Source organism: Pseudophryne corroboree, chromosome 6 (genome assembly GCF_028390025.1).
Source record: "Pseudophryne corroboree isolate aPseCor3 chromosome 6, aPseCor3.hap2, whole genome shotgun sequence".
In the NCBI taxonomy this organism is placed as follows: domain Eukaryota; kingdom Metazoa; phylum Chordata; class Amphibia; order Anura; family Myobatrachidae; genus Pseudophryne; species Pseudophryne corroboree.
Window position 1 is genome coordinate 351,100,192 of NC_086449.1, and position 26,861 is coordinate 351,127,052.

Here is a 26,861-nt window from a genome sequence, read left to right on the forward strand (position 1 = left end):
TCATCCCGGGAGTGGACAACTGGGAAGCAGACTTCCTCAGCAGACACGATCTTCACCCGGGAGAGTGGGGACTTCATCCAGAAGTCTTCCACATGCTGGTAACCCGTTGGGAAAGACCAATGGTGGACATGATGGCGTCTCGCCTCAACAAAAAACTGGACAGGTATTGCGCCAGGTCAAGAGATCCGCAGGCAATAGCTGTGGACGCGCTGGTAACGCCTTGGGTGTACCAGTCGGTGTATGTGTTTCCTCCTCTGCCTCTCATACCAAAAGTATTGAGAATTATACGGCAAAGAGGCGTAAGAACGATACTAGTGGTTCCGGATTGGCCAAGAAGGACTTGGTACCCGGAACTTCAAGAGATGTTCACGGAAGATCCGTGGCCTCTACCTCTAAGGAGGGACTTGCTTCAGCAGGGTCCCTGTCTGTTTCAAGACTTACCGCGGCTGCGTTTGACGGCATGGCGGTTGAACGCCGGATCCTAATGGAAAAAGGCATGCCGGAAGAAGTCATTCCTACTTTGATTAAAGCAAGGAAAGAAGTAACCGTGCAACATTATCACCGAATTTGGCGAAAATATGTTGCGTGGTGCGAAGATCGGAGTGCTCCGACGGAGGAATTTCAACTGGGTCGATTCCTACATTTCCTGCAATCAGGATTGTCTATGGGTCTCAAATTGGGATCTATTAAGGTTCAAATTTCGGCCCTGTCGATTTTCTTTCAAAAAGAATTGGCTTCAGTCCCTGAAGTCCAGACCTTTGTTAAGGGAGTGCTGCATATACAGCCCCCTGTGGTGCCTCCAGTGGCACCGTGGGATCTCAATGTAGTTTTGGATTTTCTAAAATCTCATTGGTTTGAACCACTAAATAAGGTGGATTTGAAATATCTCACTTGGAAAGTGACCATGCTTCTAGCCCTGGCTTCTGCCAGGAGAGTGTCAGAATTGGCAGCTTTATCTTACAAAAGCCCATATCTGATTTTCCATTCGGACAAGGCAGAACTGCGGACTCGTCCGCATTTTCTCCCTAAGGTGGTGTCAGCATTTCATCTGAACCAGCCTATTGTAGTGCCTGCGGCTACAAGTGACTTGGAGGACTCCAAGTTACTGGACATTGTCAGAGCATTAAAAATATATATTGCAAGAACAGCTGGAGTCAGAAAATCTGACTCGTTGTTTATATTGTATGCACCCAACAAGATGGGTGCTCCTGCGTCTAAGCAGACGATTGCTCGTTGGATCTGTAGCACAATCCAACTGGCACATTCTGTGGCAGGCCTGCCACAGCCTAAATCTGTAAAGGCCCACTCCACAAGGAAGGTGGGCTCATCTTGGGCGGCTGCCCGAGGGGTCTCGGCATTACAACTTTGCCGAGCAGCTACGTGGTCAGGGGAGAACACGTTTGTAAAATTTTACAAATTTGATACTCTGGCTAAGGAGGACCTGGAGTTCTCTCATTCGGTGCTGCAGAGTCATCCGCACTCTCCCGCCCGTTTGGGAGCTTTGGTATAATCCCCATGGTCCTTTCAGGAACCCCAGCATCCACTAGGACGATAGAGAAAATAAGATTTTACTTACCGATAAATCTATTTCTCGGAGTCCGTAGTGGATGCTGGGCGCCCATCCCAAGTGCGGATTATCTGCATAAATTGTACATAGTTATTGTTAACTTATTCGGGTTATTGTTGTAGGAAGCCATCTTTCAGAGGCTCCGCTGTTATCATACTGTTAACTGGGTTTAGATCACAAGTTGTACGGTGTGATTGGTGTGGCTGGTATGAGTCTTACCCGGGATTCAAAATCCTCCCTTATTGTGTACGCTCGTCCGGGCACAGTACCTAACTGGAGTCTGGAGGAGGGTCATAGGGGGAGGAGCCAGTGCACACCACCTGATCGGAAAAAGCTTTACTTTTTGTGCCCTGTCTCCTGCGGAGCCGCTATTCCCCATGGTCCTTTCAGGAACCCCAGCATCCACTACGGACTCCGAGAAATAGATTTATCGGTAAGTAAAATCTTATTTTTTACCTTATGTTTCCTCACAGCCTAAGAAAGCGCCACATTATCAGATGCAGTTCTTTCTGTCGCATAAATCCAAGAGAGCTCGGGGATCTTCCTTTCTTGCCAGAGGTAAGGGCAAGGGGAAAAAAGCTGCTAACTACAGCCAGTTCCCAGGAACAAAGGTCCTCCCCGGCTTCTACTAAATCCACCGCATGACGCTGGGGCTCCGCGGGAGGAGTCCGCTCCTGTGGGGGCACGTCTTCATCTGTTCAGCCAGGTCTGGGTTCACTCTCAGGTGGATCCCTGGGCAATAGACATTGTTTCCCAGGGGGTACAAGCTGGAATTCGAAGAGGTGCCTCCTCGCCGGTTTTTCAAATCGGCACTGCCGACTACTTCCCCAGAGAGGGAGGTAGTTCTGGCAGCAATTCAAAAGTTGTGCCTTCAAAAAGTGGTGGTTAAAGTACCCCCGCTACAGCAGGGGATGGGCTATTACTCAACCCTGTTTGTGGTCCCGAAACCGGACGGTTCGGTCAGACCCATTCTGAATTTAAAATCCTTAAACATATACTTGAAGAGGTTCAAGTTCAAGATGGAATCGCTCAGCGCGGTCATCGCAAGTCTGGAGGGGGGAGATTATATGGTATCCCTGGACCTAAAGGATGCATACCTTCATGTCCCCATTTATCAACCTCATCAGGCGTTCCTGAGATTTGTGGTGCAGGATTGTCATTACCAATTTCAGACGTTGCCGTTTGGGCTTTCCACGGCCCCGAGGATTTTTACCAAATTAATTGCAGAGATGATAGTGCTCCTGCGCAAGCAGGGTTTCACAATTATCCCATACTTGGACGATCTCCTGATAAAAGCGAGATCGAGAGAACGATTGATGGACAGCGTATCACTCTCCCTGAGGGTGTTGCAACAACACGGTTGGATCCTAAACCTGCCAAAGTCACAGTTCCAACGACCCGATTGCCTTTCTTAGGCATGATTCTGGATACGGAACAAAAGAGGGTTTTCTTCCAAAAGAAAAGGCTCAGGAACTTCAGAACTTGGTCAAGGACCTGTTGAAGCCAGACAGGGTGTCGGTACATCACTGCACTCGAGTGCTGGGAAAAATGGTGGCGTCTTACAAGGCCATTCCATTCGGCAGGTTCCATGCCAGGACTTTTCAGTGGGACCTTCTGGATAAGTGGTCCGGGTCACATTTACAGATTAATCAGATGATCCGCCTGTCCCCCAGGGCCAGGGTGTCTCTCCTGTGGTGGCTGCAGAGTACTCACCTTCTAGAGGGTCGCAGGTTCGGCATCCAGGACTGGGTTCTGGTGACCACGGACGCGAGCCTCCGAGGATGGGGAGCAGTCACACAGGGAAGAAACTTCCAGGGCCTGTGGTCAAGCCCAGGAGGCTTGTCTACACATCAACATTCTGGAATTAAGGGCCATATACAACGGCCTTCGTCAGGCGCAGACCTTACTTCAAGGTCTACCGGTTCTGATTCAGTCAGACATCACAGCAGTGGTTCATTTAAACCGCTAAGGCGGCACAAGGAGCAGAGTGGCAATGGCAGAAGCCTCAAAGATTCTTTGATGGGCGGAGAGTCATGTAAGCGCTCTGACAGCAATCTTTATTCCGGGAGTGGACAACTGAGAAGCAGACTTCCTCAGCAGACACGATCTGCATCCAGGAGAGTGGGGACTTCATCAGGAAGTCTTCGCAGAGATTGCAAGTCAGTGGGGACTGCCTCAAATAGACATGATGGCGTCCCGTCTCAACAAGAAACTTCGGAGATATTGCGCCAGGTCAAGGGACCCTCAGGCGGTTGGTGTGGACGCACTGGTGACACCGTGGGTGTTTCAGTCGGTCTATGTGTTTCCTCCTCTTCCTCTCATCTCAAAAATACTGAGAATCATAAGACGAAGAGGGGTTCAGGCAATTCTCATTGTTCCAGATTGGCCTCGAAGGGCCTGGTATCCGGATCTGCAGGAAATGCTCACAGAAGATCCGTGGCCTCTTCCTTTCAGGGAAGACCTGTTACAACAAGGGCCCTGTCTGTTCCAGGACTTATCGCGACTGCGTTTGACTGCATGGCGGTTGAACGCAGGATCCTAGCGGAGAAGGGCATTCCGGAGGAGGTCATTCCTACTCTGATTAAGGCTAGGAAGGAGGTGACATCGAAACATTATCACTGTATCTGGAGGAAGTATGTGTCTTGGTGTGAAGCCAAGACTGCTCCTCCGGAAGAATTCCATCTGGGCCGTTTTCTCCACTTCCTGCAAACTGGAGTGAATTTGGACCTAAAGCTAGGCTCCATTAAGGTTCAGATTTCGTCCCTATCCATTTTCTTTCAAAAGGAATTGGCTTCTCTTCCAGACTTTCGTGAAGGGGGTGCTGCATATCCAGCCTCCTTTTGTGCCTCCGGTGGCACCATGGGACCTTAACGTGGTGTTACGGTTTCTTAAGTCTCACTGGTTTGAACCGCTTCAAACAGTTGAGTTGAAGTATCTCACTTGGAAAGTGGTCATGTTATTGGCCTTGGCTTCGGCGCAGCGAGTGTCTGAGTTGGCGGCTTTGTCTCACAAAAGCTCTTATCTGATTTTCCATGTGGATAGAGCTGAGTTGCGGACTCGTCCTCAATTTTTGCCTAAGGTGGTTTCTTCTTTACATATGAACCAGCCTATTGTGGTGCCTGTGGCTACAAGGGACGTGGAGGATTCAGAGTCCCTGGATGTGGTCAGGGCATTGAAAATTTATGTGGCCAGAACGACTCGGGTTAGGAAAACAGACGCTCTGTTTATCCTGTATGCAGCCAACAAGGTTGGCGCTCCTGCGTCTAAGCAGACTATTGCTCGCTGGATCTGTAACACGATTCAGCAGGCTCATTTTACGGCTGGATTGCCATTACCGAATTCGGTTAAGGCCCATTCCACTAGGAAGGTGGGCTCTTCTTTGGCGGCTGCCCGGAGCGTCTCGGCATTACAACTTTGCCAAGCAGCAACTTGGTCGGGTTCAAACACTATTGCAAAATTCTACAAGTTTGATACCCTGGCTGATGAGGACCTCATGTTTGCTCAATCGGTGCTGCAGTCTCATCTGCACTCTCCCGCCCGTTTGGGAGCTGATACTGGTTTTGTTTCATACTGTTGACTGGTTCGTATCTCCCATGTTATACGGTGTGAATGGTGTGGCTGGTATGAATCTTGCCCTTGGATTTACAAAATCTTTTCCTCGTACTGTCAGTCTCCTCTGGGCACAGTTTCTCTAACTGAGGTCTGGACGAGGGGCATAGAGGGAGGAGCCAGTGCACACCCATACCTAAAGTTCTTTAGTGACCATGTCTCCTGTGGAGCCCGTCTATTCCCCATGGTCCTTACGGAGTCCCCAGCATCCTCTACGGACTACGAGAAAAAGATTTACCGGTAGGTTTAAAATCTTATTATCCCAGCATGCCCTGACAGTTTTGCTGTCAGAGAATGCTAAAGAGGTGTCAGGGCATGCTGGGATGTGTAGTTTCTCAACAACTGGAGGGCCGCAGTATGTTAATGACTGCCAACAAGTGATCTGTGTGTGTTTGGATGTTAGGGAATTTAGACTTTATTCCAGGTAACTGATATAAATGCTAATTGTTTTACAGCCCTGTGTAATATGTTGCCACTGTATAAACCGTAATATAAAAATGGCAATATATAGATGAATAAAGAGGGAGACATTGTTATTATTATTATTTATTATATTTATTAATTATTATTATTATTATTATTATTATTATTATTATTATTATATCTATATGGCGCCACAAGGGTTCCACAGCGCCCAATTACAGAGTATATAAAACAAATAATCAAAACAGGAAAACAGGGACTTACAGTTAAAGACAATATAGGACAAGTACATGGTAACTAAACATAGCTACATCAGCAGATGACATGGACATAAGTATCAGGGTGGCAGAAAACCGCGGTATTTGGTGCAGTTGAAGGTTATTAAAGTAAGAAAAGGAAAAGTACATGAGGGTAGAGAGGACCTTACTCATGAGAGCTTACATTTTTACCACGTGGCCAATTAGAGAATAATAGGGGAGCTGTATGAAACAGTGAATAGAGTGGAGAAGTTGCCCATGCCAAGCAGTCATTTTACCAAAGTACTTTATAAATGCTACCTCAAAGCTGATTATTTGCCATTGGCAACTTCTCCACTCTTGTATATTTGATGAGTTAATTTGTTTTTCAAACTGTGATGTTGGACCAGCAGTCTGACATTGGCTGTGATATATAGCGATAAGCAATACAACTTGCATAAATTCAGTACATAGGATAACTATACACAGTGATGCAGAAAAGGTAGGATTATGGAAGAGGGTAGGTACAATGGTTCATGTACTCAAGCATGATGGGCTGTTTGTGTGTGTGTGTGTGTGTGTGTGTGTGTGTGTGTGTGTGTGTGTGCACACAGCTTGGTTGGAAGCATAACAAGACTCACAGGCTCAGTCGCTGGTAATGAAGTTGCTTTGTGTGGGTAAATAGGAAATGTCTGTGCTTACAGATCAGTTGAAAGAGGGGTATAACTAGGCGCATGTACTGGAAGAGCAGGTAGTTGATTGGTCAGAGGAGTGGGCTGAGGAACTCTCGTGAGGTGTTTGTTCTATGTGCTGCGTGTGGTGTGCATGGCATGGCCTTTGGAGGGAGGCAGTATGGTGAGTGTGTCGAGCAGTAAGTGAAATCCGAGTGACAGTAGCAAAAAATCACAATAGAATCGTGTGAAGATGGCAAAGTACTTTGATAACAGGAGTTTCAGTGGACTAAGCAATGAGGATATACATGTACAAATGCAATATGGAAAGATGTATTCATGACTAGCAGGAGGTTGAAAAGGACAAACCAAGAAGAAAACAAAATACCCATTACAGGCAAATGCTGTGGCAGTTAAGATGTTCGGCACTGGACTGACATTGGCAAAGAATAGGCTTATATGGTCAAAGGGGTACTCTGCTCTGCTGCCCACAATTAGATAAACTTGGTCTGTCTGCAGCCGTCTCAGAGGGACGCCTATACCCTCAATTCGGAAGAAGAAAAAAACAGCGCTGACAGATCAGAGCATTAAACATTTTAGATATTAATATATAAAATAGCTGTCCGGTGTCTATACATATGAATAGGTAAATAAAAACAATTTAAATCTTGAGACCTCCTATGTGCCTCTTAATGCTCAGTCTCATAGACGGGGAGAAGTATAACCTTTTCAGTAAAAGTCCCACAGTCCTGTTTTTGTTTTGTTTTTTTAGGACGTATGATATATTCGTGTTTTGTCACAGAGCAAGCAATGTTAGACAGTCCAGGTTAATAGCAATACCATGTCTCATCCGATAGTAATTAGAAAGACAAACTGTCTCTATTTTTTGGGGGTGTATATTTCCTGGGTGGTCTTCAGTATGCCGACTGATGGGATCCTGGCGCACAGTATACCTGCGCCGGGATCCCGACAGCCGGCATACCGACACTTATTCTCCCTCGTGGAGGTCCACGACCCCCCTGGAGGGAGAATAAAATAGCGTGGCGCGCCAGCGTGACCGTGGCGAGCGCAGCGAGCCCGCAAAGGGCTCATTTGCGCTCGCCACACTGTCGGTAAGCCGGCGGTCGGGCTCCCGGCGCCGGTATGCTGGTCGCCGGGAGCCCGACCGCCGGCATATCGTAGTGAACCCATATTTCCTGTTGTAGTTTTTAAGTCCTGGCCAGGAACTTTAAACTTCCTTTAGAGAGTAGACACGCTGGGTGCTGTTATCCAGATGGACAGGTTATGGGTCTCCCGGCTGTTAGTGCTTAAACAAGAAAATGCAACCTGAACAGCTAGGAGTTTAGACTAAGCCATATATTACAGCGGGTGGTCTTCACTTTGCCAGCGGTCGGGCTCCCGGCGCCGGCATACCAACAGTACTTCTCCCTCTTGGGGGTCCACGACCCCCTTGGAGGGAGAATAGATAGCGTGGCGTGCCACTGTGCCTGCAGAGTGGCGAGCCCACAAGGGGCTCATTTGCGCTCGCCCAGCTATCGGTATGCCGGCGGTCAGGATTCCGGCGCCGGTATGCTGGTCGCCGGGAGCCCGACCGCCGACTATACATACTACACCCATTACAGCAATTAAGAGTCCATGTACCTGGAATTTAAAACTAAAAAGATTACTGACACTTAATGGGGGGGTTACGAGAATATGCATGTTTGGGTTCATGAAACACAATTAGGAGAGTACAGTCATCACTGCAGGGTCTTACAGTTCTGAATGAATGCATTATAATATATACTAGAACAAAAATGCAAATACTTCTGTGTGCAAATGAGACAGAATAATGGTGCTAATAATCTGCTGCTTAATTTGGTTTATTGTATTACATCACAATAAAAATAACAATAAGAAGCAGTGGATAGTACAAATTCCTTATGATGTGGTAATACACAACATATAGACTGGTCAAATAAGTCTGTGGCTACAGATAACTTTTTAGTATATTAATCCAATGTAAAACAGGTACTTGTAATAAGGACTCACCAGTTTTCCAGTAAATACAGTGTCTTATTACTGGCAGCAGATACTGTAGAACAACATACTCAGGCCTTGAAACACAGATGCATACAAAAATAAGTAAACAAACCTAAAATGTCCCAGCACTCCTTGTGCTTAGCAGTCAGTCTGCTACAGTGGCTTGCACCCATAATTGACCATGCTCTCCCAGTATAGGCCTTATTCCCTGGCACTACAGTCAATTTATACTATTGTGATGCAATGTTTTGCTCTTTTAAATGAGCCCAACTACATATTGCCACTATATTTTGTATATGGTAAAATAGGATTTTGCCTGCCTCCTATCTCATTTTAGCAAAACAAGGGACCTTACTGAAGTTAAGTGTTCTTGTTAATTGCTGCTTAAAATTTAAAGGAATATATGATGTCAAATTGAAATAATTTTACTGAGCCACAACTCCTTGGAACAACTCGGATCCGGTCTCTTGGTCGACAGTAACTAGGAAGACCACTATTGGTTGACAGGGTCAGGTCAAAAGGTCGACATGACTCACAATTTTTTTTTTTTTTACCTTTTTCATACTTAATGATCCAAGCAGACTACGACTGGGAATAGTAACCTGTGCCTAGCGCGGCGAGGCACCTTGCCTGAAGCTCGCAATCCATGCAAGAGGACACTGCACTAATTGGGGTTCATGGTCACTGAACTGAGAAAACGACACCATAAAAAACTCATGTTGACCTGTCGACCTAGTTACTGTCGACCAATAGTGATCGACCTATTTACCGTCGACCTATTTACTGTCGATCTAGTAACTGTCGACCTTGCATACCACACCGGAACAACTGATGACCATTTAAATAGCATTTATGCAGGAATATATGACGTTGTATCTTTCATTCCAATTTACAGTGTGTTTCTATAGTTAGATGTTTATCATGTGTCATGACTCTTCCAGCTGCAGTTTTCTGGTAGAAAGCTTATTCTTAGTATTACGAGTCATTACAATAATTTGTGGTACCCAGCATAAGTTTAATGAGGCAACGTCATTTATGTCAAACTTTCATGCAGCATGTAAAAAATACCATTAACATGAAAGGTCCTTTGCTTTTGCTGAAATGTGAGGACAAGTAATAGGAAGCAGAGATTTAAGGGCTTTGTGATCAAAGAAGAAATCAAGAAGCGTAAAGAGTATCCATGCTTTTTATTTCAAGTAGTGAAAGATCTGATAGTGTTTTTCGTCCAGGGCAAAATGTTCTATACTGCACTGTAGGATGTCTGATATGTATTGAAAGCTGCACGTACCACAGCGTAAAAGTGGACAAAAGCTTTCAAGTGCATAGAGCCAACAGATATCTAGAATTGGAGTTGAGTATTCATGGATCTGTATCTTAACCACATCATTCATTTTTGGAGCCATGCAGTCAGTCAAACTTATGTTGTACATGTACTGTATACACAGGAATTTTTCAATGATTTTGGCAGCTCTACTCAGGGGTATCCAGATGCGGTAAAACACTTTCCTGATGTATCACAATTTTGTTTGTTTGTTTTAGATTATGCTGGTCATGGCAATTTATCTCTGCCAGCAGGGGATAAGAATTTTTCCATACCTTGACTATCTTTTAATCCTGGCACAGTCAAAGGAATTGCTCCTATGTCATCTGCAACAGACAATAACGTGTCTGCAAAGGCACGGGTGGCTCATAAATTGTACAAAATCGTGTCTGGTTCCGTGACAGCGGATGACTCACTTGGAGGCTGTACTGGATTCAAGTCTTCAGAGAGTAATATTACTTCTGAACAAGATATCCAAGGTTCAGTCAAGGATTCAGGACTTGCTACACAGTAAAAAGGTATCCATTCACGCAGCTATGCGTGTGATGGGATTGATGGTGTCAACGTTCGACATGGTGGAGTATGCACAGTTCCACTCGAGGCCTCTGTAGCATCTGATTCAGGCCAAATGGAATGGGTTGCATCAGATGATAAAAACGCAGACTATGGTTCTTACGATAGACGCAAGGTCATTAGCCTGGTGGCTACAGACATCCCATCTGGACAAGGGGAGACCCTTTTGAATATCAGATTGGGAAATTCTGAGAACAGATGCCAGTCGACAAAGCTGGGGAGCAGTGTCAGGAAGGTTGTTTGTCCAGGGGAAATAAACCAAGAAAGAAGGTTGCCTGCCAATAAATATAATGGAACTTCAGGCCATATACATGGCACTGATTCAGGCAAAGGACATTCTTCGGGGAAAACCAGTTCAGATCTGCTTGGACAGTGCGACGGCAGTAGCGTACCACAACCATCAGGGAGAAACTTGCAGCCGAAAAGCAATGAAGGAGGTAAGTCGCATACTAAAGTGGGCAGAACTTCATCATCCAGCCTTGTCCGCAGTGTTCGTTTCGGGAGTCCTAAACTGGGGAAAGGATTTTCTCTGTCGACACGCCATTCAGGCAAGCGAATGGGCTCTACATCTGGAGGTCTTCCAGACCCTAGTAGACAAGTGGGGGTTGCCAGAGATGGCTCTCATGGCGTCCCATCATAACAACAATGTTCTCACAAACGGGTCAAGAACAAAGGATCCCAGAGCGATCTTTGTGGATGCCCTGTCGGTGAGATAGGACTTTCATCTAGCTTATGTGTTTCCGCCAATTACCCTATTACCCGGGGTGGTGAGAAAGATAAGCAACGAAAGGGTGCCGTGATGCTAATAGCTCCGGCTTGGCCCAGAAGGCATTGGTACACAGTTCTGCAGAGAATGTTGATTGATGCCCCACTCCTGCTCCCTCAACGTCCAGATCTACTGATGCAGGGTCCTTGTTGTCACAGACATCTGGATCTTTGACAGCGTAGCTCTTGAAACCTCTATCCTGAAGTCAAGAGGATTCTCACAATAGGTAATTCAAACAATGGTTAGAACAAGGAAACCTTCCTCAGCTCACATTTACCACTGAATATGGCAAACCTATATTCATTGGTGCAGTGAATGGAAAATGGACCCTAAGTCTTTCAGAGTTTCCAGGGTCTTAGCATTCCATCAGGCAGGAATGGATAAAGTGCAAGTGTCGGCATTCACTGTATGGTTCCAAAAGAAAATTGCCAAACTTACAGGATGTGCTTACTTTTTTCAAGGGAATGCTGCGCATTCAACATCCTTTTGTTCCTCCTGTGGTGCCTTGGGACATAAATTTAGTCCCAAAGGCCCTTCAGGTTGCCCTATTTGAACCACTTAAAGTGAATCTTAAATGGTTGACAGCTAAAGTTCTTTCTACTGGCCATGCTGTCAGCTAGAAGAGTGTCAGTTTAAGGGGCATTGTCATGTCGTTCCCCATTTCTGATTTTTTTTTTTTTATCCAGATAAAGCAGTTTTCAGGACTAGATCTGGGTATCTTCCCAAGGTGGTGTCTAAATTCCACCTTAACAAAGAAATTCTAGACCCTGTTTTCCAGGTACTGGCCCTTTTTGCCGGAGATGCATCGCTGGACGTGGTCCGTGCCTTAAGGATCTACGTGGACTGTACCAGTGCCATCAGAAAGTGAGATTCTCTCTTCATTCTCTATGGATTTCACAAGAGAGGATGGCCTGCTGATAAGCAGACACTGGCAAGGTGGCTTCGGATAACTATTTCAGAAGCATATTCTCAGGTTGATCTCCCTTTTTCCGGCTAATGACTCACTCTACTCGTAAGGTAGGTCCATCATGGGCAGCACAACGTGGTGCTTCAGCAGAATAGATATGTAAGGCAGCCACATGGTCTACCATTAACACATTCATTAGACATTATGCCATGGACACCTTTGCCTCTCATGACGCTGAATTCGGGCGAAGGATTCTCATGTCCAATCAGGAGCATCCCCACCACTAAATTGCTTTGGGAAATCCCATTGTTATCCTGTGGATAACCTGTGGACCCTGCCGGAGAAAGATACGTTATGGTAAGAACTTACCATTGATAACGGTTTTTCTCCTAAGTCCACAGGGATCCCACCCTGACGCACCTGATTTGAGAATCCTTTTACTCACTAACCTCTTCCTTCTTGTACGGAAGGGTGTGCATGTGTGTTCTGCTCGCCTGATTAGGGCTATCTATGATGCTCCTGCCATGAGCTTTGGAATACAACTGATTTGCCTGAGCCAGGAGGCGGGGATATATGGACGGGCCTACCTCATGCTGGGCGGCCGAAAAGCTTTGACCGATTGGTGCAAATCCGCTGTCGCTTCATCCGTGTGAACTGTACATAGAGGAGCCAGTGGGTGTACTACCTGCGCAAAGCGAGCAACGCCAGCACCCAAATTCAGTATGTTTGCATACGTATGGACCCTATCGTGAGCGCTAACATTTGGGTGGGGTGCGTTCGAACTGAAATATAAATTGAAGTGGGAGATTCTCCATAAAGTGAACAGAAAGTCCCGTGCATCGCAAGCATTTAACAAAAAAAATAAATTACTATTAAACTGGCCTGTGTAGAAATTGTTGTTATATGAAAACTTAATTGCTTAGTAGCAATGCCTTACCCTATAACTTGAGACCCACTAAAATCTCTGTATTTTGGAGAAGTATGTTGTTTGGATTTGTGTAGCTGTACCGTGCACCACGGAGAATCGCCCCAGTGTAAAAATAAAGCAGCCAGTATTCACAATATAACCCACCCAAATCTAAATCTCTCTGCACAAGTTGCTTCTGTCCCACCTGCAGCGCAACATGGTTTTGCCAATTAATGTGCTTTTTTTGCCAAAAACTGACCAACAGCCCCCCCCCTTCCAGTGCATTATTGGAGAGGAAGATGAGTCAGGCAGCAGCATTAAGAATAGATTGGAGTGGAGAGAGGTGTTTGTCAGGGAGGCCAGATAGGAGATTACAGTAGTCCAATCTGGAGATGACCAGTGAGTGGATGAGGTTCTGGGTAGTCCAATCTGGAGATGACCAGTGAGTGCATGAGGTTCACACGGATGAAGCGACAGCGGATTTGCACCAATCGGTCAAAGCTTTTCGGCCTCCCAGCATGAGGCAGGCCCGTCCATATATCCCCGCCTCCTGGCTCAGGCAAATCAGTTGTATTCCTGGGTGAGAGAGAATCTGATCCTGGAAAATATTTTTGAGGTGGAAACAACTGCGAGAGGTACTAAATGTGTGGTTTGAAGGAGAGGGGGGAATAAAGGATAACTCCAAGACCACATTCTTTGAGGGGTGGAGGAGATGGTAATCAATAGATGAATAGATTAGGAAATTGTGGGAGGTGAGGTTGTACAGGGGGGTGGGAAGATCACCTCATGATCAAGTCTAAAGGGCCCTACACACTGGTCGATTTTTCTGAAAGATATGAACGATATCATTCATAAATGAACAATAAACCGTTCATATCTTTCAGTGTGGATGCTTCAACGATGAACAATGCGCGTGCCCGCAATCATTCATCGTTGAATGATCATCGTTTCACCCAGCGCGGCCGTGCATCGCTATCGGGGGGTACACACGAGTGATCTGTGCTAGTGATCTAGTCAGATTGCTTAGATTTTAAGCATGGATTTCTTCGTGAGTACCCCCCTTAAGACAGACTACACCTGACCACAAATGGCCAGATAATCAAAGGAGATAATTAGCACTGGCAGCATGCAACATTGAACTGTTTCACTTCTACACAGGCAATAAAAAAGGGAGAGGTAAACTCTGCGCTTGAAACAATGTATCTAAAAGAAATGTGAAGTCTGACACAGAAGATTGACTCAGTACACTTGGAACATAATAAAAAGCAACTTTATATATTGTCTATTGAAACAAAGAATGTGGCAGTTTGTAGAGATAAATGTATAAAAATAAAAAAATTTTTGACAATTTACTCACATGTACTGTCTAGATATAAACATACAGCATACAATAAATTTGTTAAAATAACATTTTCAAATGGTGATAATAAGAAATCCGAAAATCACAGACACTGGCGTCCCAGTGTATTAATTGGGATTAAAGATTCTCGCAGTAGTAATTAATAGTTCCACAGTCTCAGAAAGAGATATCACTTTACGGAGAATGTTACAAACTATATTTAAAGCTCCCGTGCTGGTTCCTGCATTAGTGTGCAAACAGGGTCCTTTTGAATGAATTAAATGCACGTGGAGATGATTGTGATATTTCTCGAACAGGTGTTAATTGGCTTAGATAAGAAGCAGCATTCATATAGTTAAAGCCGCCGTGATTGAAACTACTGGAAACGGGTGTTAGGCCCCACAGCGAGGGTCACATAGAACTCACCCGACCAGTGTCTCTGAAGCCGTGCGGCAGTGAAGAATCCAACGTGCGGCTGTCACGGATGGGTTGAGCTGCTGGCTGCGGGACGACCAGTTCTCTGAAGCCGTGCGGCTGTCACGGATGAATTGAGCTGCAAGCTACGGGCCGACCAGTGTCTCTAAAGCCGTGCGGCACTGAAGAATCCAAGAGTCCAACGTGCGGCAGTGAGCTGCGACCAGGGCTGTCGCATATAAGCTGGGCTGCAGACTGCGGGCTGCGCGCTGTGTCCACACAGCAGGTATCACCAAATGAAATGAATGACGTAACAGAAAGTGGGCGTCAACGCGTTTCGTCTCCTAGCAACGGAGACTTCCTCAAGACAGACGATACCAATTACAAGCAAGTCATTACATCAAAAACTTTAACAACTTACATGTGCTTTCATGAAAGAGAAATGTAGTGAACAGAATGGAGTTGACTTTTCATAGTTCAAAACCACAGATGATATGCATGTGGTGCAAAGTAGATTTTGCAGCATGAGAAATGAATTACACACTTTGTGGCATTTATGCTGTCAATTTGTAGTAGTGTTGGTTTATAGTATGTTTTCCTACAGTCTAACGCCAGTATAACACTTATAATCTGATTATTATAACACTATTATGGATGCACAAACAGCCGTAGAATGATCTTTAAATAGAGAAATGTACTATATGAATGCAATGATTATAAACGCCACTCTGTATATTCCCATTTAAAAGCCCATGCAATAAATTAGCTTTCACAAACAAGCATGACATACTAACATGGCAAACAAATAAAACGTAACCAAGAGAAAACTATTCAATTTACCTATGCACTATAAACAGTGCTATGCAGTAGACTCCTATTTCACTTTGCATCCGATGGGAGTAGTGATAGTTCAATTACCTAAGGATGAGAAGGAATGATGAGGAGTCAATTCACAATTGATAACAGCTGATGATCTAACGTAATGCTGGTATAATGCTAATATTATAACACTTGTGTGAGCACTGACAGCCTTATCTTTCACATGTGCTATGTTTATCTGATAATTTATGTGTAATTTCATGTCCTATAAATATTATTAAATGTCAACTTTTTTTTGTGGCATCGCTGAATAGTACTATTTGTTTGATGCTTGAAGCGCAGACTTTTTATTTCTGGTTTAATGTATGTGTGTTGCACGTTGTGTTGTCATCCATGTAAGGCTCTCATGGTCTTTCAGTGGAATTTACATTAGATTACATTTGTGAATATTAGTAGTTCTTATATAAAGCAGCCCACTCCTTGATTGTTAGTTTTTTTTTAATCACTATTGGTAATAACTTTTTTAATTAATGTTTATCTCTTTTCAGTATGCGGTTTTGTTCCTACTTGGATTGTTTGTCCTCCTTCATCGAGAATAACAAATTGACAATCAAACACAGATTCCGTCTGTTTAAACATCTGTAAGTTACCGGAGTTAGAATTCCAAAAAGACAGACCTCATCTAGCAATGTAAAGTTTTACATTTGAAACCAGTATTTCCTTTTTTTCTACATGCGTGTACGTGTTCGCTCTTTAAGGCAGGGATAAAAAAATGGAGTGTTTAAAGATGGGCCCAATCTCTGCAGCGGCGCTTCTACCTCCGTGGCCTCAAGAGGGTCATTAGTGATCATCTTCTGCACTGTTTACTTTTAATTTGTTTTTTGTTTTTCTTTGTACTTGGGTGTTTTTTTTTTTTTTTTTTATATATATCTATAGATTTCAATTTAAAACCAAAGTCCTTTTATTGTTTAAATTATGAAGCCTCTCAACAATTTATTCAGAAGTGCCTAAGAATTGGTGTATGTGCAGTAATCTGGCATTAGCATTTAGAGAATATTGAGGTGTTCATGTTGGGTAAAAAATTGTGCTGTCTATATTGTGAAATAATACAGCTAATTTAACATTTTTCCTGAGTGTAAAGTTCCACTTTTATTTAAAGGAAAACAAAGTTGTTTCTAGTAAAAATGTATTGTCTGCTAAATGCGATTCACATTAGTCCCTCTTGTCTTTGGTACTCGCTGCTGTCCCCTTCCTTCATTCAGGCTTATAGTGAGGGATGAGGTAAGGCCACATCTGTACAATTGAACTCTTATCTGGAATGACTGGTATGTAACATGTCTTTTTATGTTACAAATTTAATATAGTAGAGAATATATAGTAAAATATATATATATATATATATATATATATATATATATATATATATATATTCTCTATATTTTCTCTCTCTCTCTCTCTCTCATATTACCGGCACTCCACTTATTGAGAACAAAGTACCTGGGTGCCCTCCCATGTCCACAAAAGGACCAGCACACAGCAGCAAAGTATGCGGGCAGCACTCCTGACGAAAGGAGTTAATAAAAACACCTGAAACATTGACTGGCACTAAGCGTTTGTAGCTGCTGTTTCTTGAAAACCCTCGTAGTGCCACCCGTACTTTGTATGTATGTGATAGAGAGAGATATATATACATATTTTTTGACGTCAGTAGTTTGTAGGTCCACCACGTGCAGTGGTTACTGCAGACACCCTTTTTGACAAACTATCCGCAATATCCTGGACAACAGGCGCCAGTATGTTTTTGCCATGCGAGACTGAAGGTCTAGAACACATCCGTCGCCCCAATTTGTCCCAGAGGTTCTCAGTGGGTTTAAGGTCTGGAGCTGGCCAGTCAATCTGGGTTTTCAAATTTTCTGTATACCTGTCTTGCGTCGCCCTGGAAACATGACATCGCTGTGCCTACTAGATGCCCCTCCGTTAGCTCCTTCCAGCAAGCCATTTCATTAGCAAATAATGTAATCAGTGCCACACTACCCAGTTTATAGGCTACTACAGCAGACCTTTCCCCGTAGGAGTTAGGGCCCATTTGTTCTTCTGAGTAGGTTTGCCAAGGATTAATACAGTAGTTAACATTTCCTTTAGTAAGACATTGTCCTACATCCATTTTACTTATACCATTATATAAGGCTTCTTCAGTTGCTATTTATGATTACCACAGGTTGCTTGTATTGAAGAAATCCAGTCAGTATTATAGTAACTGAAACTTTACTCCGAGTTAGTTATACTCCCAGGCCTTGTCTCATCCAGGCACCAGCCTGCTGTTCACGCACTGCAACATGGACAGTAGTTCCAGAAGGAATTTCAGAGGTCAGGGAACAAGGCTCAGAAGTCACTGATCTTACCTATTTGTGTAAAGTGTTCCAGTTGAAATCCCATTCTGGCTGGTATTATTCAGTATAGCTATATTCTTTTCAAAGACTGCCCACCACTTGTATGAGTTTGCTGGTGTCAGACTGAACAATATTGTCAAATTATTAGGATATATTGATCCTGTAACTGAATAGACATTCCTGATCTGTAGCAAAACAAAGTTCTCATAAAAGGCAAACATCTTGAAACTGGTAATCTGTATTTATTGTACACTTAAATGATAGTTTTTTTTATCTTACTGCTCAATATAAATTGTGTTCTATTTTGCTTTTGTTACAAGTTGCACTTGAGCAGTGTCCACTTCCTAACATCTAATTATTTTTGAACAAATTGTTGAGGACCAAAATATTGACAAGTGTCTTGTCTTTCCATAAAGAAAATGCTAGTGATTTGTTAGTAAAGGCAAATAGGATCGCATTGCAATGCGGCCTCTCTGTATCAAGTTCTGTGATAATGGGAGATGGTTCAGAGCTGTCCTGTTGGCAGGGGATATAGCCAGAGGGCAATTGCCTGCACAGTGGGAAGGGTTCACATGCATTTACAAGATCAAATCCATGCAGTATTTGTACAAATCAGTAACTCTGTATTCTCTGCATAATTACATATCTCCGTATGAAGCTAATTAGCAAGGAAGTACTGTATATATGTAAATATTCATTCTACTGTCCAAACTTGACAAGTACAGTTGATTATTTTCATTATAATTTTCAGCTATGAAACAGCTGAACTGTATCAGGCATAATCCTCTTTTCTCCTGGTTTAGTTTCTGAGTTTGATGGTGGGTTTACAAAATGCATACATAAGAAATGTAAATCATTCTATCCATATGACTTTATTAAAGTGCAATCCTTTGTAAATGGTGACTAGTAATTATTATCGCCTATTGGAGTGGTTCCCAAACTCTGTGCCTAGGCACCCTGGGGCTTCCACAAGGCTCTTACAGGGGTGCCTGGTGTCAGTGGTCCAGGACTAAATCAAATTATTTATGGTCCCAGTGATAGGCACCAGTGCTAGTGGCTGCCGATCTTAAAATGTGTGTACAATCCGAAGCACAGCCCTGACCACCACCACATAACTGAACCTAAGAATGACAGGTAAGCACAACCCTGTACACCACCACCACATAACTGAATCTAAGGATGACAGGTAGGCACAATTTACTAAATTCCATATTTCTGCAGTGGGGTACACTGTGTTCCACAGGGAATATATCGGGGGCGAAGAGATGGATCTTGATCCATAGGCACCAATAGGCTAAAGCTTTAGACTGTACCAGGATTCATTGCGGGTCCTCCTCTATATAACCCTGCCTCCAGTTTTAGAATTGGTGCCTGCATAAGCAGGTCACTTAACAGGGGGGCTGCGCCAGGCAACCCAGAAAAAGCTATTTAGAAGACTTCAAGAGCTGCAGCACTTCATATGTCAGTATGACATACTGTGCTGCGGCTCCATCACCTCCCCAGTGGCGTTGCATCCTCCCGCTGACTCTGTTCCCGGGTACTTGCTACGGAGGCGCTCTGGTTCCTAGGCACACCACCGCAGATGCTCTCCTGGATCGCGTGGCTGCTTCGAAGGGAGGAGGTAAGAGGGTCCCCCAGGTGGGACCCGCCATTAAATCACGTCACGGTCTCAGGAGATGGACCGCGACGCTAGCGTGGACACACTGGTCATGCAGGGACCCCACTATATCCACCAGGGCAGGGGAGCACAGGTCGCATAATAAAAAGGCTCCATAGTACCCGGTGGTGAGGACCAGCATAGGGGATAATGCGCTCGACCTGTAGCCCCTCCCCCAGCTCCGGGCGACATCTACTGCTGGTGTTCCCGCCCTGGAGCTGCCTCACACTCTCCCTCACTCCCTGACTGAGACTTTGGGCGCCATCTTATCACAGTAGCTGTGACTGGTCTCCGGGACTGCAGGGCAAGGTCTCCTCTGTAAATCCGCATGATTTATCAGTGCTGTGATTCTACAGACACTTAAGTATTCTACATGTCATTTTAAGACAGCCTTAGTTAAGAACAAGTGTACCTCTACCAGAATATATTGTATGAGTATTCTGATATATACATCTGGTCTCAGACCGCGCATTGTTTTATATATTTTTATATATTCTCACTGTGACTGTGTGTGCCTGTATCTACTGTGTGAATTTCACTTTCAGTGTATCACAAGCTATAGCTATCACTGTATTCTGTACCCTAGGGGACTAGGTGCGTCAGGGTTTATTATATAGTGCTGCGCAGTATTTACAGTTAAGTGTATTTTACTGTGTAATTCAGTCACCTCATACCGCATTTATTCTCTGCTTGTGTATTGCATTTTCTGACACATAAATAGGGGATTTATTTGCAGGTATTATATTTGTCTGGCTATATCGTACTGTCACGCTCTAAGGTTACATTCTCTATAATGTCTACCACAAAGGGCGGGAAATCCGTGGATGCTCCTGCATCATGCAGCGCATGCACCAAGGATTTGCCTGAGGGGGAAGTTTTGAAGGATGGTCTGCGTAATTTGTGCCATACATCTCCCAGTCAGCCCGCTGCTCCTGTATCCAGTCAGGAGCGACCTTGGGCGGCGTTCTCAAATATGTTTAATACGCTTGTGACACACCTTATGCCCCCTTTGGAGATTCCTATGCCATTGCAGCCACATATTGTCCCTATCGTTAATCCGCCCTGGGCGGATACTCTGTCTACCCAGATACAACAATTGAGTCAATCTTTGGTTAGACAAAAACCTACCCCACGTCCCTCTGCGGTCAAGGGGTCATCTAAGCCGGCCGCCGCCTCCTTACAATCCACTAATATCTCAGATGATACTTCTGATGAGGATGGGGGTATATACTGATCCATCAGACACTGATACAGTCGCTTCTGACGAGGAAACTACACCGCAAGTTGATGCCCCTGACCTAGTGGAGGCTATTAAGCTGATTCTACAAATCGATGATGATGTAGATCCCACTACTGCGTCTAAGAAACCTGATAAATTTAAACGTCCGAAGGTAACTAAAGTAGTCTTACCACATTCTGACCATTTGGTAGACCTACGTCAAGAACCCTGGTCTTCTCCAGGAAAGAATTTCTCCCTGTCTAAAAAGATGCTAGCTCGTTATCCTCTCTCTGCCGAGTTGTGTAACAAGTGGGAAAATCCACCCATGTCACCCGTCTTGTGGTGTCATCTACTCTGCCTGTCACCACTGTCACCTCACTGAAGGAACCGACAGATAAACGTGTTGAAGGAGGCCTGAAGTCTATTTACTCCCTTACCGGTGCTGTACATAGACCCACTATAGCAGGCTCCTGGGCCGTAAAAGGAATTGAAGCATGGGTTCAGGCAATAGAGGAAGAGCTGCCTCAGGATATATCTGACACTGCCAGACAATATCTGTCTCGTATTGCCACCGCCTCCCACTACATTCAGGAGGCGTCCTCTGAGGCAGGTGTAATGATGGCCAAGGCGTCGACTACGTCCATCCTGGCTCGCCGAATTCTGTGGTTGAGGTCATGGAAGGTTGACCTGGACTCCAAAAAGACCTTGGAGGTACTCCCTTTTAAGGGAGACATCCTGTTTGGGGAGGATCTGATTGTAACTGACTTAGCGGCTGCTAAGACCTCGTTTCTCCCAAATACTAATCCTTCTGCACAGAAGGCAAAGAGTACCACTTTTTTCGTTCCTTTCGACCTCCAGGGAAAGCAAAAGGTCAGGCATACTCGAGACAAGCCCGTGCTCCCAAAACCACTAAGCCCAAAGTGAAACAATTTTGGGCTGCCTGTCAGCCTTCTTTCCAAACAAGACAAGCCTGCCGCATGACGGGGCGGGCCTCCCCCTGGGGGACTCCAGGGTGGGAGGCCGACTTCTACAATTCACCCAGGTCTGGTTAAAGACCACTTCAGACGCATGGGTGCGAGAAGTCGTCTCTCACGGGTACGCAGTCTTTCAAGAGACGTCCCCCTCGCCACTTCCAAACGACTGTTATCCCTTCAGACCTGTTGAAGGTGCAAGCTCTACACCTGGTTGTACGTTCCCTCCTGGATACAGGAGTGGTAGTGCCTGAACACCTGTCCCATAGAGGCGGAGGATACTACTCGACCCTGTTTCTAGTCCAAAAACCCAATGAGTCTTTCCGGCCTATACTCAACCTGAAATCACTGAACAAATTTGTGAGTGTGTCCAAGTTCCGTATGAAAACGCTGCGCTCAGTTGTACTGGCCATGGAACCTAGAGATTATATGGTATGTCTGGATATACAAGATGCCTATCTGCATATACATATTGCCATATCGCATCAGCAATTTCTGCGGTTTGCTAATGGCAACCTTCATTATCTGTTCCAGGCTCTGCCGTTTGGACTGGCCATGGCCCCTCGGATCTTCACCAAGCTTATGGCCGTGATGACAGCTCATTGCGTCGTCAGGCAGTCAGGATCCTGCCGTATCTGGATGATTTGCTGATCCTGGCGAACTCCCAAGATGTCCTCAGTTATCTACAACTGACGGCAAACTTCCTACAAGCCCACGGGTGGCTCGTCAACTGGAGAAAGTCCTCGCTGGTCTCTGCTTGGAGCCTGGTGCACCTAGAGTCACTGCTGGACACACACAGCCAAAGACTGTTTCTGTCTCCAGCGAAAGTCCTGAAACTTCCTATTACCTATTAACTTCCTATTACCCTATATACCCTATTACTCGGCGATGCAAGTACTAGGCCTCATGGTGTCTGTGTTCGACATGTAGGAGTATGCTCAATTTCATTCCTGCCCTCTACAGAGGTTAATCCTTTCCAAGTTGCCTCATCAGATCAGGTCACAAATGATATCTCCTTGACTCCAGAGGTTCGTCTGTCATTGAGCTGGTGGCTACAGGACCAGCAGTTGAGGAGGTGCCGTCCCTTCTGGATTCCCAACTGGGTGCTCCTGACTACGGACGCCAGTGTGAGGGGTCCGGTGCTGGAGCAACACTCTCTCTCTCGGGTCGGTGGACCAGGGAGGAATCTCTCCTCCTGATAAATATTCTAAATATTCTGGAATTGCGGGGTGTGTTCAATGCTTTGACTCTTGCCCTGCCTCTGATACAGAACAGGCCTGTTCAAGTACAATCAAACAACGCCACCACGGTGGCTTACCTAAATCATTAAGGCGGCACTCAAAGCCGCATGGCAATGATGGAAGTGTCAAAAATCCTTTGTTGGGTGGAACGCCATCTGCCAGCAATATTGGCAGTGTTCATTCCTGGGATCCTCAACTGGGAAGCGGACTTCCTCAGTCGTTAGGACGTGCACACCGGAGAGTGGAATCTTCATTCAGAAGTCTTTCAACTCCTAGTGGACAAGTGGGGCCTACCAGATGTAGACCTGATGGCGTCTCGACACAGTCACAAAGTTCCGGTCTTCGGATCAAGGACAAGGGATCCTCAAGCAGCGTTCGTGGACGCACTGGCAATTCCATGGAACTTTCGGCTGCCCTACGTGTTCCCTCCAGTGTCACTCCTGCACAGGGTACTACGGAAGTTCAAGCAAGAAGGAGGAATACTACTTCTAGTCGCTCCAGCGTGGCCCAGACGGAATTGGTTCTCAGACCTGCAGGGTCTATCGATAGAGCGTCCTCTTCTACTTCCTCAACGCCCAGACCTCCTTGTTCAGGGCCCTTGTGTCTACCTGGACCTGGCCAGACTAGCTTTGACGGCGTGGCTTTTGAAGCTTCACTCCTGAGGATTTTCCAAGGCGGTTATCCAAACTATGCTAAAGGCCCGCACATCGGCTTCTGCACAGATTTATTATAGGGTCTGGAATTCTTACTTCACCTGTTGTGCTGCTAAGAATTACGATGCTTACAAGTTTAGTACTTCCAGGCTTCTGGCTATTTTGCACCAAGCCCTTATTTAGGACTTCGTCTGGCCTACCTCATGGTTCACATATCTGCCTTGTCAGTGTGACTCCATGGGATTTGTCTGTTGTCCTGAATGCCCTGCAAGAGTCTCCATTTGAACCTCTTGTCAGTGGACCTTAAATGGCTTACGGCTAAGGTCCTTTTCTTATTGGCTATTGCCTGTGACAGAAGGGTATCGGACTTAGGCGCTTTGTCCTGTCGTCTACCCTTTTTGATATTTTATTGTGACAGCGCAGTTCTCCGAACTCGTTCCGGTTATTTGCTTAAGGTGCTGTCATCTCTTAACCTTAACCAAGAGATTGTGGTTCCGGCCTTCATCTCTTCTGACTTGTCCTCCTAAAAGCGGTCTTTGGATGTAGTAAGGGCTCTCCGTGTTTATGTGGAGAGGACTGCCTCTATCAGGAGGTCAGATACCTTTTTTGTACTTTTTGATTTCCACAAACGTGGCTGACCTGTGAATAAGCAAACCTTGGCCAGATGGTTTGGAATGGTGATTGTACAAGCTTATGCTCAGGCTGGGCTCCCGGCTCCTGCTGCTAAGGTCCATTCTACTCGGTCTGTTGGACCTTCTTGGGTGGCCCGCCGTGGCGCATCCGCAGAACAATTGTGCAAGGCGGCTACGTGGTCCTCGGTGAACATGTTTATTAGGTTCTATGTCATTGATACTTCCGCCTCCCAGGATGCTTCCTTTGGATGCTGGGTTCTCATAAACGCTAAGGTTAAATCTTTCTGCAAGGTACACTGGGTTCCACAGGGCGCCCACCCTGACGCACTTAGCTTCTTTGTGTTTGTATGGCAATAGCCGCTAGTCCCTTCTATTGTCATGAGAACGTGGTTCTATGTGACTAACATCTGGCTTCTCTTTTACCTGCTTCTGCATTGGACTGGTTAACTAAAACTGAGCTCACGGTGCCTGGAGACGGGGTTATATAGAGCAGGCCCTGCAATGCATCCTGGGACAGTCTAAAGCTTTAGCCTGTTGGTGCCTCTGGATCAAGATCCATCTCTACACCTCTATGAATTCCCTGTGGAACACAGTGAAAAGAGATTTAACTATGGTAAATCTACCATAAATCTTTTTTTTTTTTTTCAAAGTTTATCAATAAAAAAATCTTAGTCTAGGGGTGCCGTAAAAAAAAAAATTACACTCTAGGGCACAGTGATTCAAGAACGTTTGGGAACCACTGGCCTATAGTGTAATTTCCGTAACAGGCAATCTGCTTGGTTTTGATTAAGATAATGTGCCCAGGTAGACTTGTATACTAGACATGATGTGGGCAGTGTCGTCTTAATCTTATACACATTCCTATGACATTGTTTGGATTCGTCGTCTAGGTTATCCCACATTCCTAAAAGAGTGGATAGAATAACCACTAGCCAAAATGGGGACATGATCTGTAAAATGATACGTCCTTTATTCAAGATTAATGGTGTGTTCATCCTTAATCACCGTCTCTCTGGGGCTAATAAAAGACTTGAAGAAAAATTTAGAATTTCTTTTATCCTCTCTAAAAACTTTCTTTTTAAAAGTTCATAGTTGTGCTTCAAAGCAGGAAAGCATGTTTTTAAATGTAATAAATTATGCATGTTAATTATGCACAAAATTATATCCAAACCCTTTAGGAAAAGTACATCTTAATGTCAGACACATCAGCAACTATATTTTCTTACATTTTCATATACAGTATATATATATAAAAGTAAGATGTGTATCTTCATGATTGCATAAATAGAATATCCGTAGTTTTCTGCATTCACTTTACATTTTATATCTGTGTTTCTCTTCAATTTGCAATTCATTAAGACATCTGTTGTCAAAATGAGCTGAGACTATCTGATCGATGATACATTTTAGAACTTACAGCAAGAAAAGCTTGTGTTATTCAATAATCATCACAATATGTCAAAGCCGAGTGTTGAGCTGAATAATATACATGAAATAAATGGAGTATTTATACTTATCTAAATGGCTCTCATCCCTCTTCTCTACTACAGGTTGAGTTTCCCATATCCTAAATGCTTGGGACAAGAAGATTTTTCCATATTTTGGAATATTTGCATATCATAATGAGATCTTGGTGATAGGACAGTCTAAATATAGAATGCATTTATTTTTCATATACTGTACACCTTTATACACATAGCCTAAAGGCAATTTTATACATTGTTTTTCATTTTGTGCATTTAAACTAAGTTGGTGTACATTCAGCCTTCAGAAATCAAAGGTTTCACTATCTTGGTCATGCTAGTTACGTATTTCGGAATTCTGAATATGGGAGACTCAACCTGTATATGGTACTACATGACACAAAAACAAAATAGTGTTTTAACATACAATAAAGTGCACCACAACAATACACCTGGATTGCAGCCTGATGACGTAAAGGTGTGGCTGTAGTATTACCAGTAATATAAACTTGTACTGTAAATGGTTCTGCGATGTCAACCATAGGTTTTACGATTCAGGTATTTATGGTCTTCTCCATTGCTGGCTTCCTTGAGGGTAGATAGCGAAAATTTTATACACCTAGCCTTTTACGTGTGAAATTAAATCAATGGCAATAGCTTAGGACAAAAATGTAAATTAATTTAAAAGTAGAAATGTTTCAACCAGACCCGCCTATTTGTATCGTCAACAGTATTACTAAGGTTTTCACATTGTGGTTTCCCAGGTTTATCAAGAACGGGCAGTATTGCAGGCATGTGGTATGAGTGTAATGTGTTTTCAGAGTCACCATTGGGTGTCTTGAAACAAAACAAGGTTTGTCTGTTACAGGATTGCTGCACATTGTTACCAATCAGGTGCACCCTTGGTTGTAACAGTGTACCAATCCAAGTGGCCTTTTCTTTCTCTACAGGCTACTGTTCCAGAATGGTAAAAAGATTGTGAAATTCTTAAAATGTGCCCATTATTAACGTTTCCCTGTTCAGAGCTGTCTGTAACTCTAATCGGTCAAATGCCACCAAAT

The 26,861-nt window shown here is 44.4% G+C and overlaps 1 protein-coding gene across 3 annotated transcripts in view; it reads left to right on the top strand.

The window, feature by feature from the left end:
• SEC11A (SEC11 homolog A, signal peptidase complex subunit) overlaps positions 1-18,861 on the top strand; it is a 147,936-nt gene extending 129,075 nt beyond the window's left edge. For all 3 annotated transcript variants that reach the window (XM_063926574.1, XM_063926573.1, XM_063926575.1), the window contains exon 6: positions 16,123-18,861. In XM_063926574.1, the coding sequence (XP_063782644.1) occupies positions 16,123-16,173 (51 nt within the window). In that variant the 3' untranslated portion in view covers positions 16,174-18,861. The remainder of the gene's footprint in view (positions 1-16,122) is intronic.
• Positions 18,862-26,861: the final 8,000 nt, after the last annotated feature.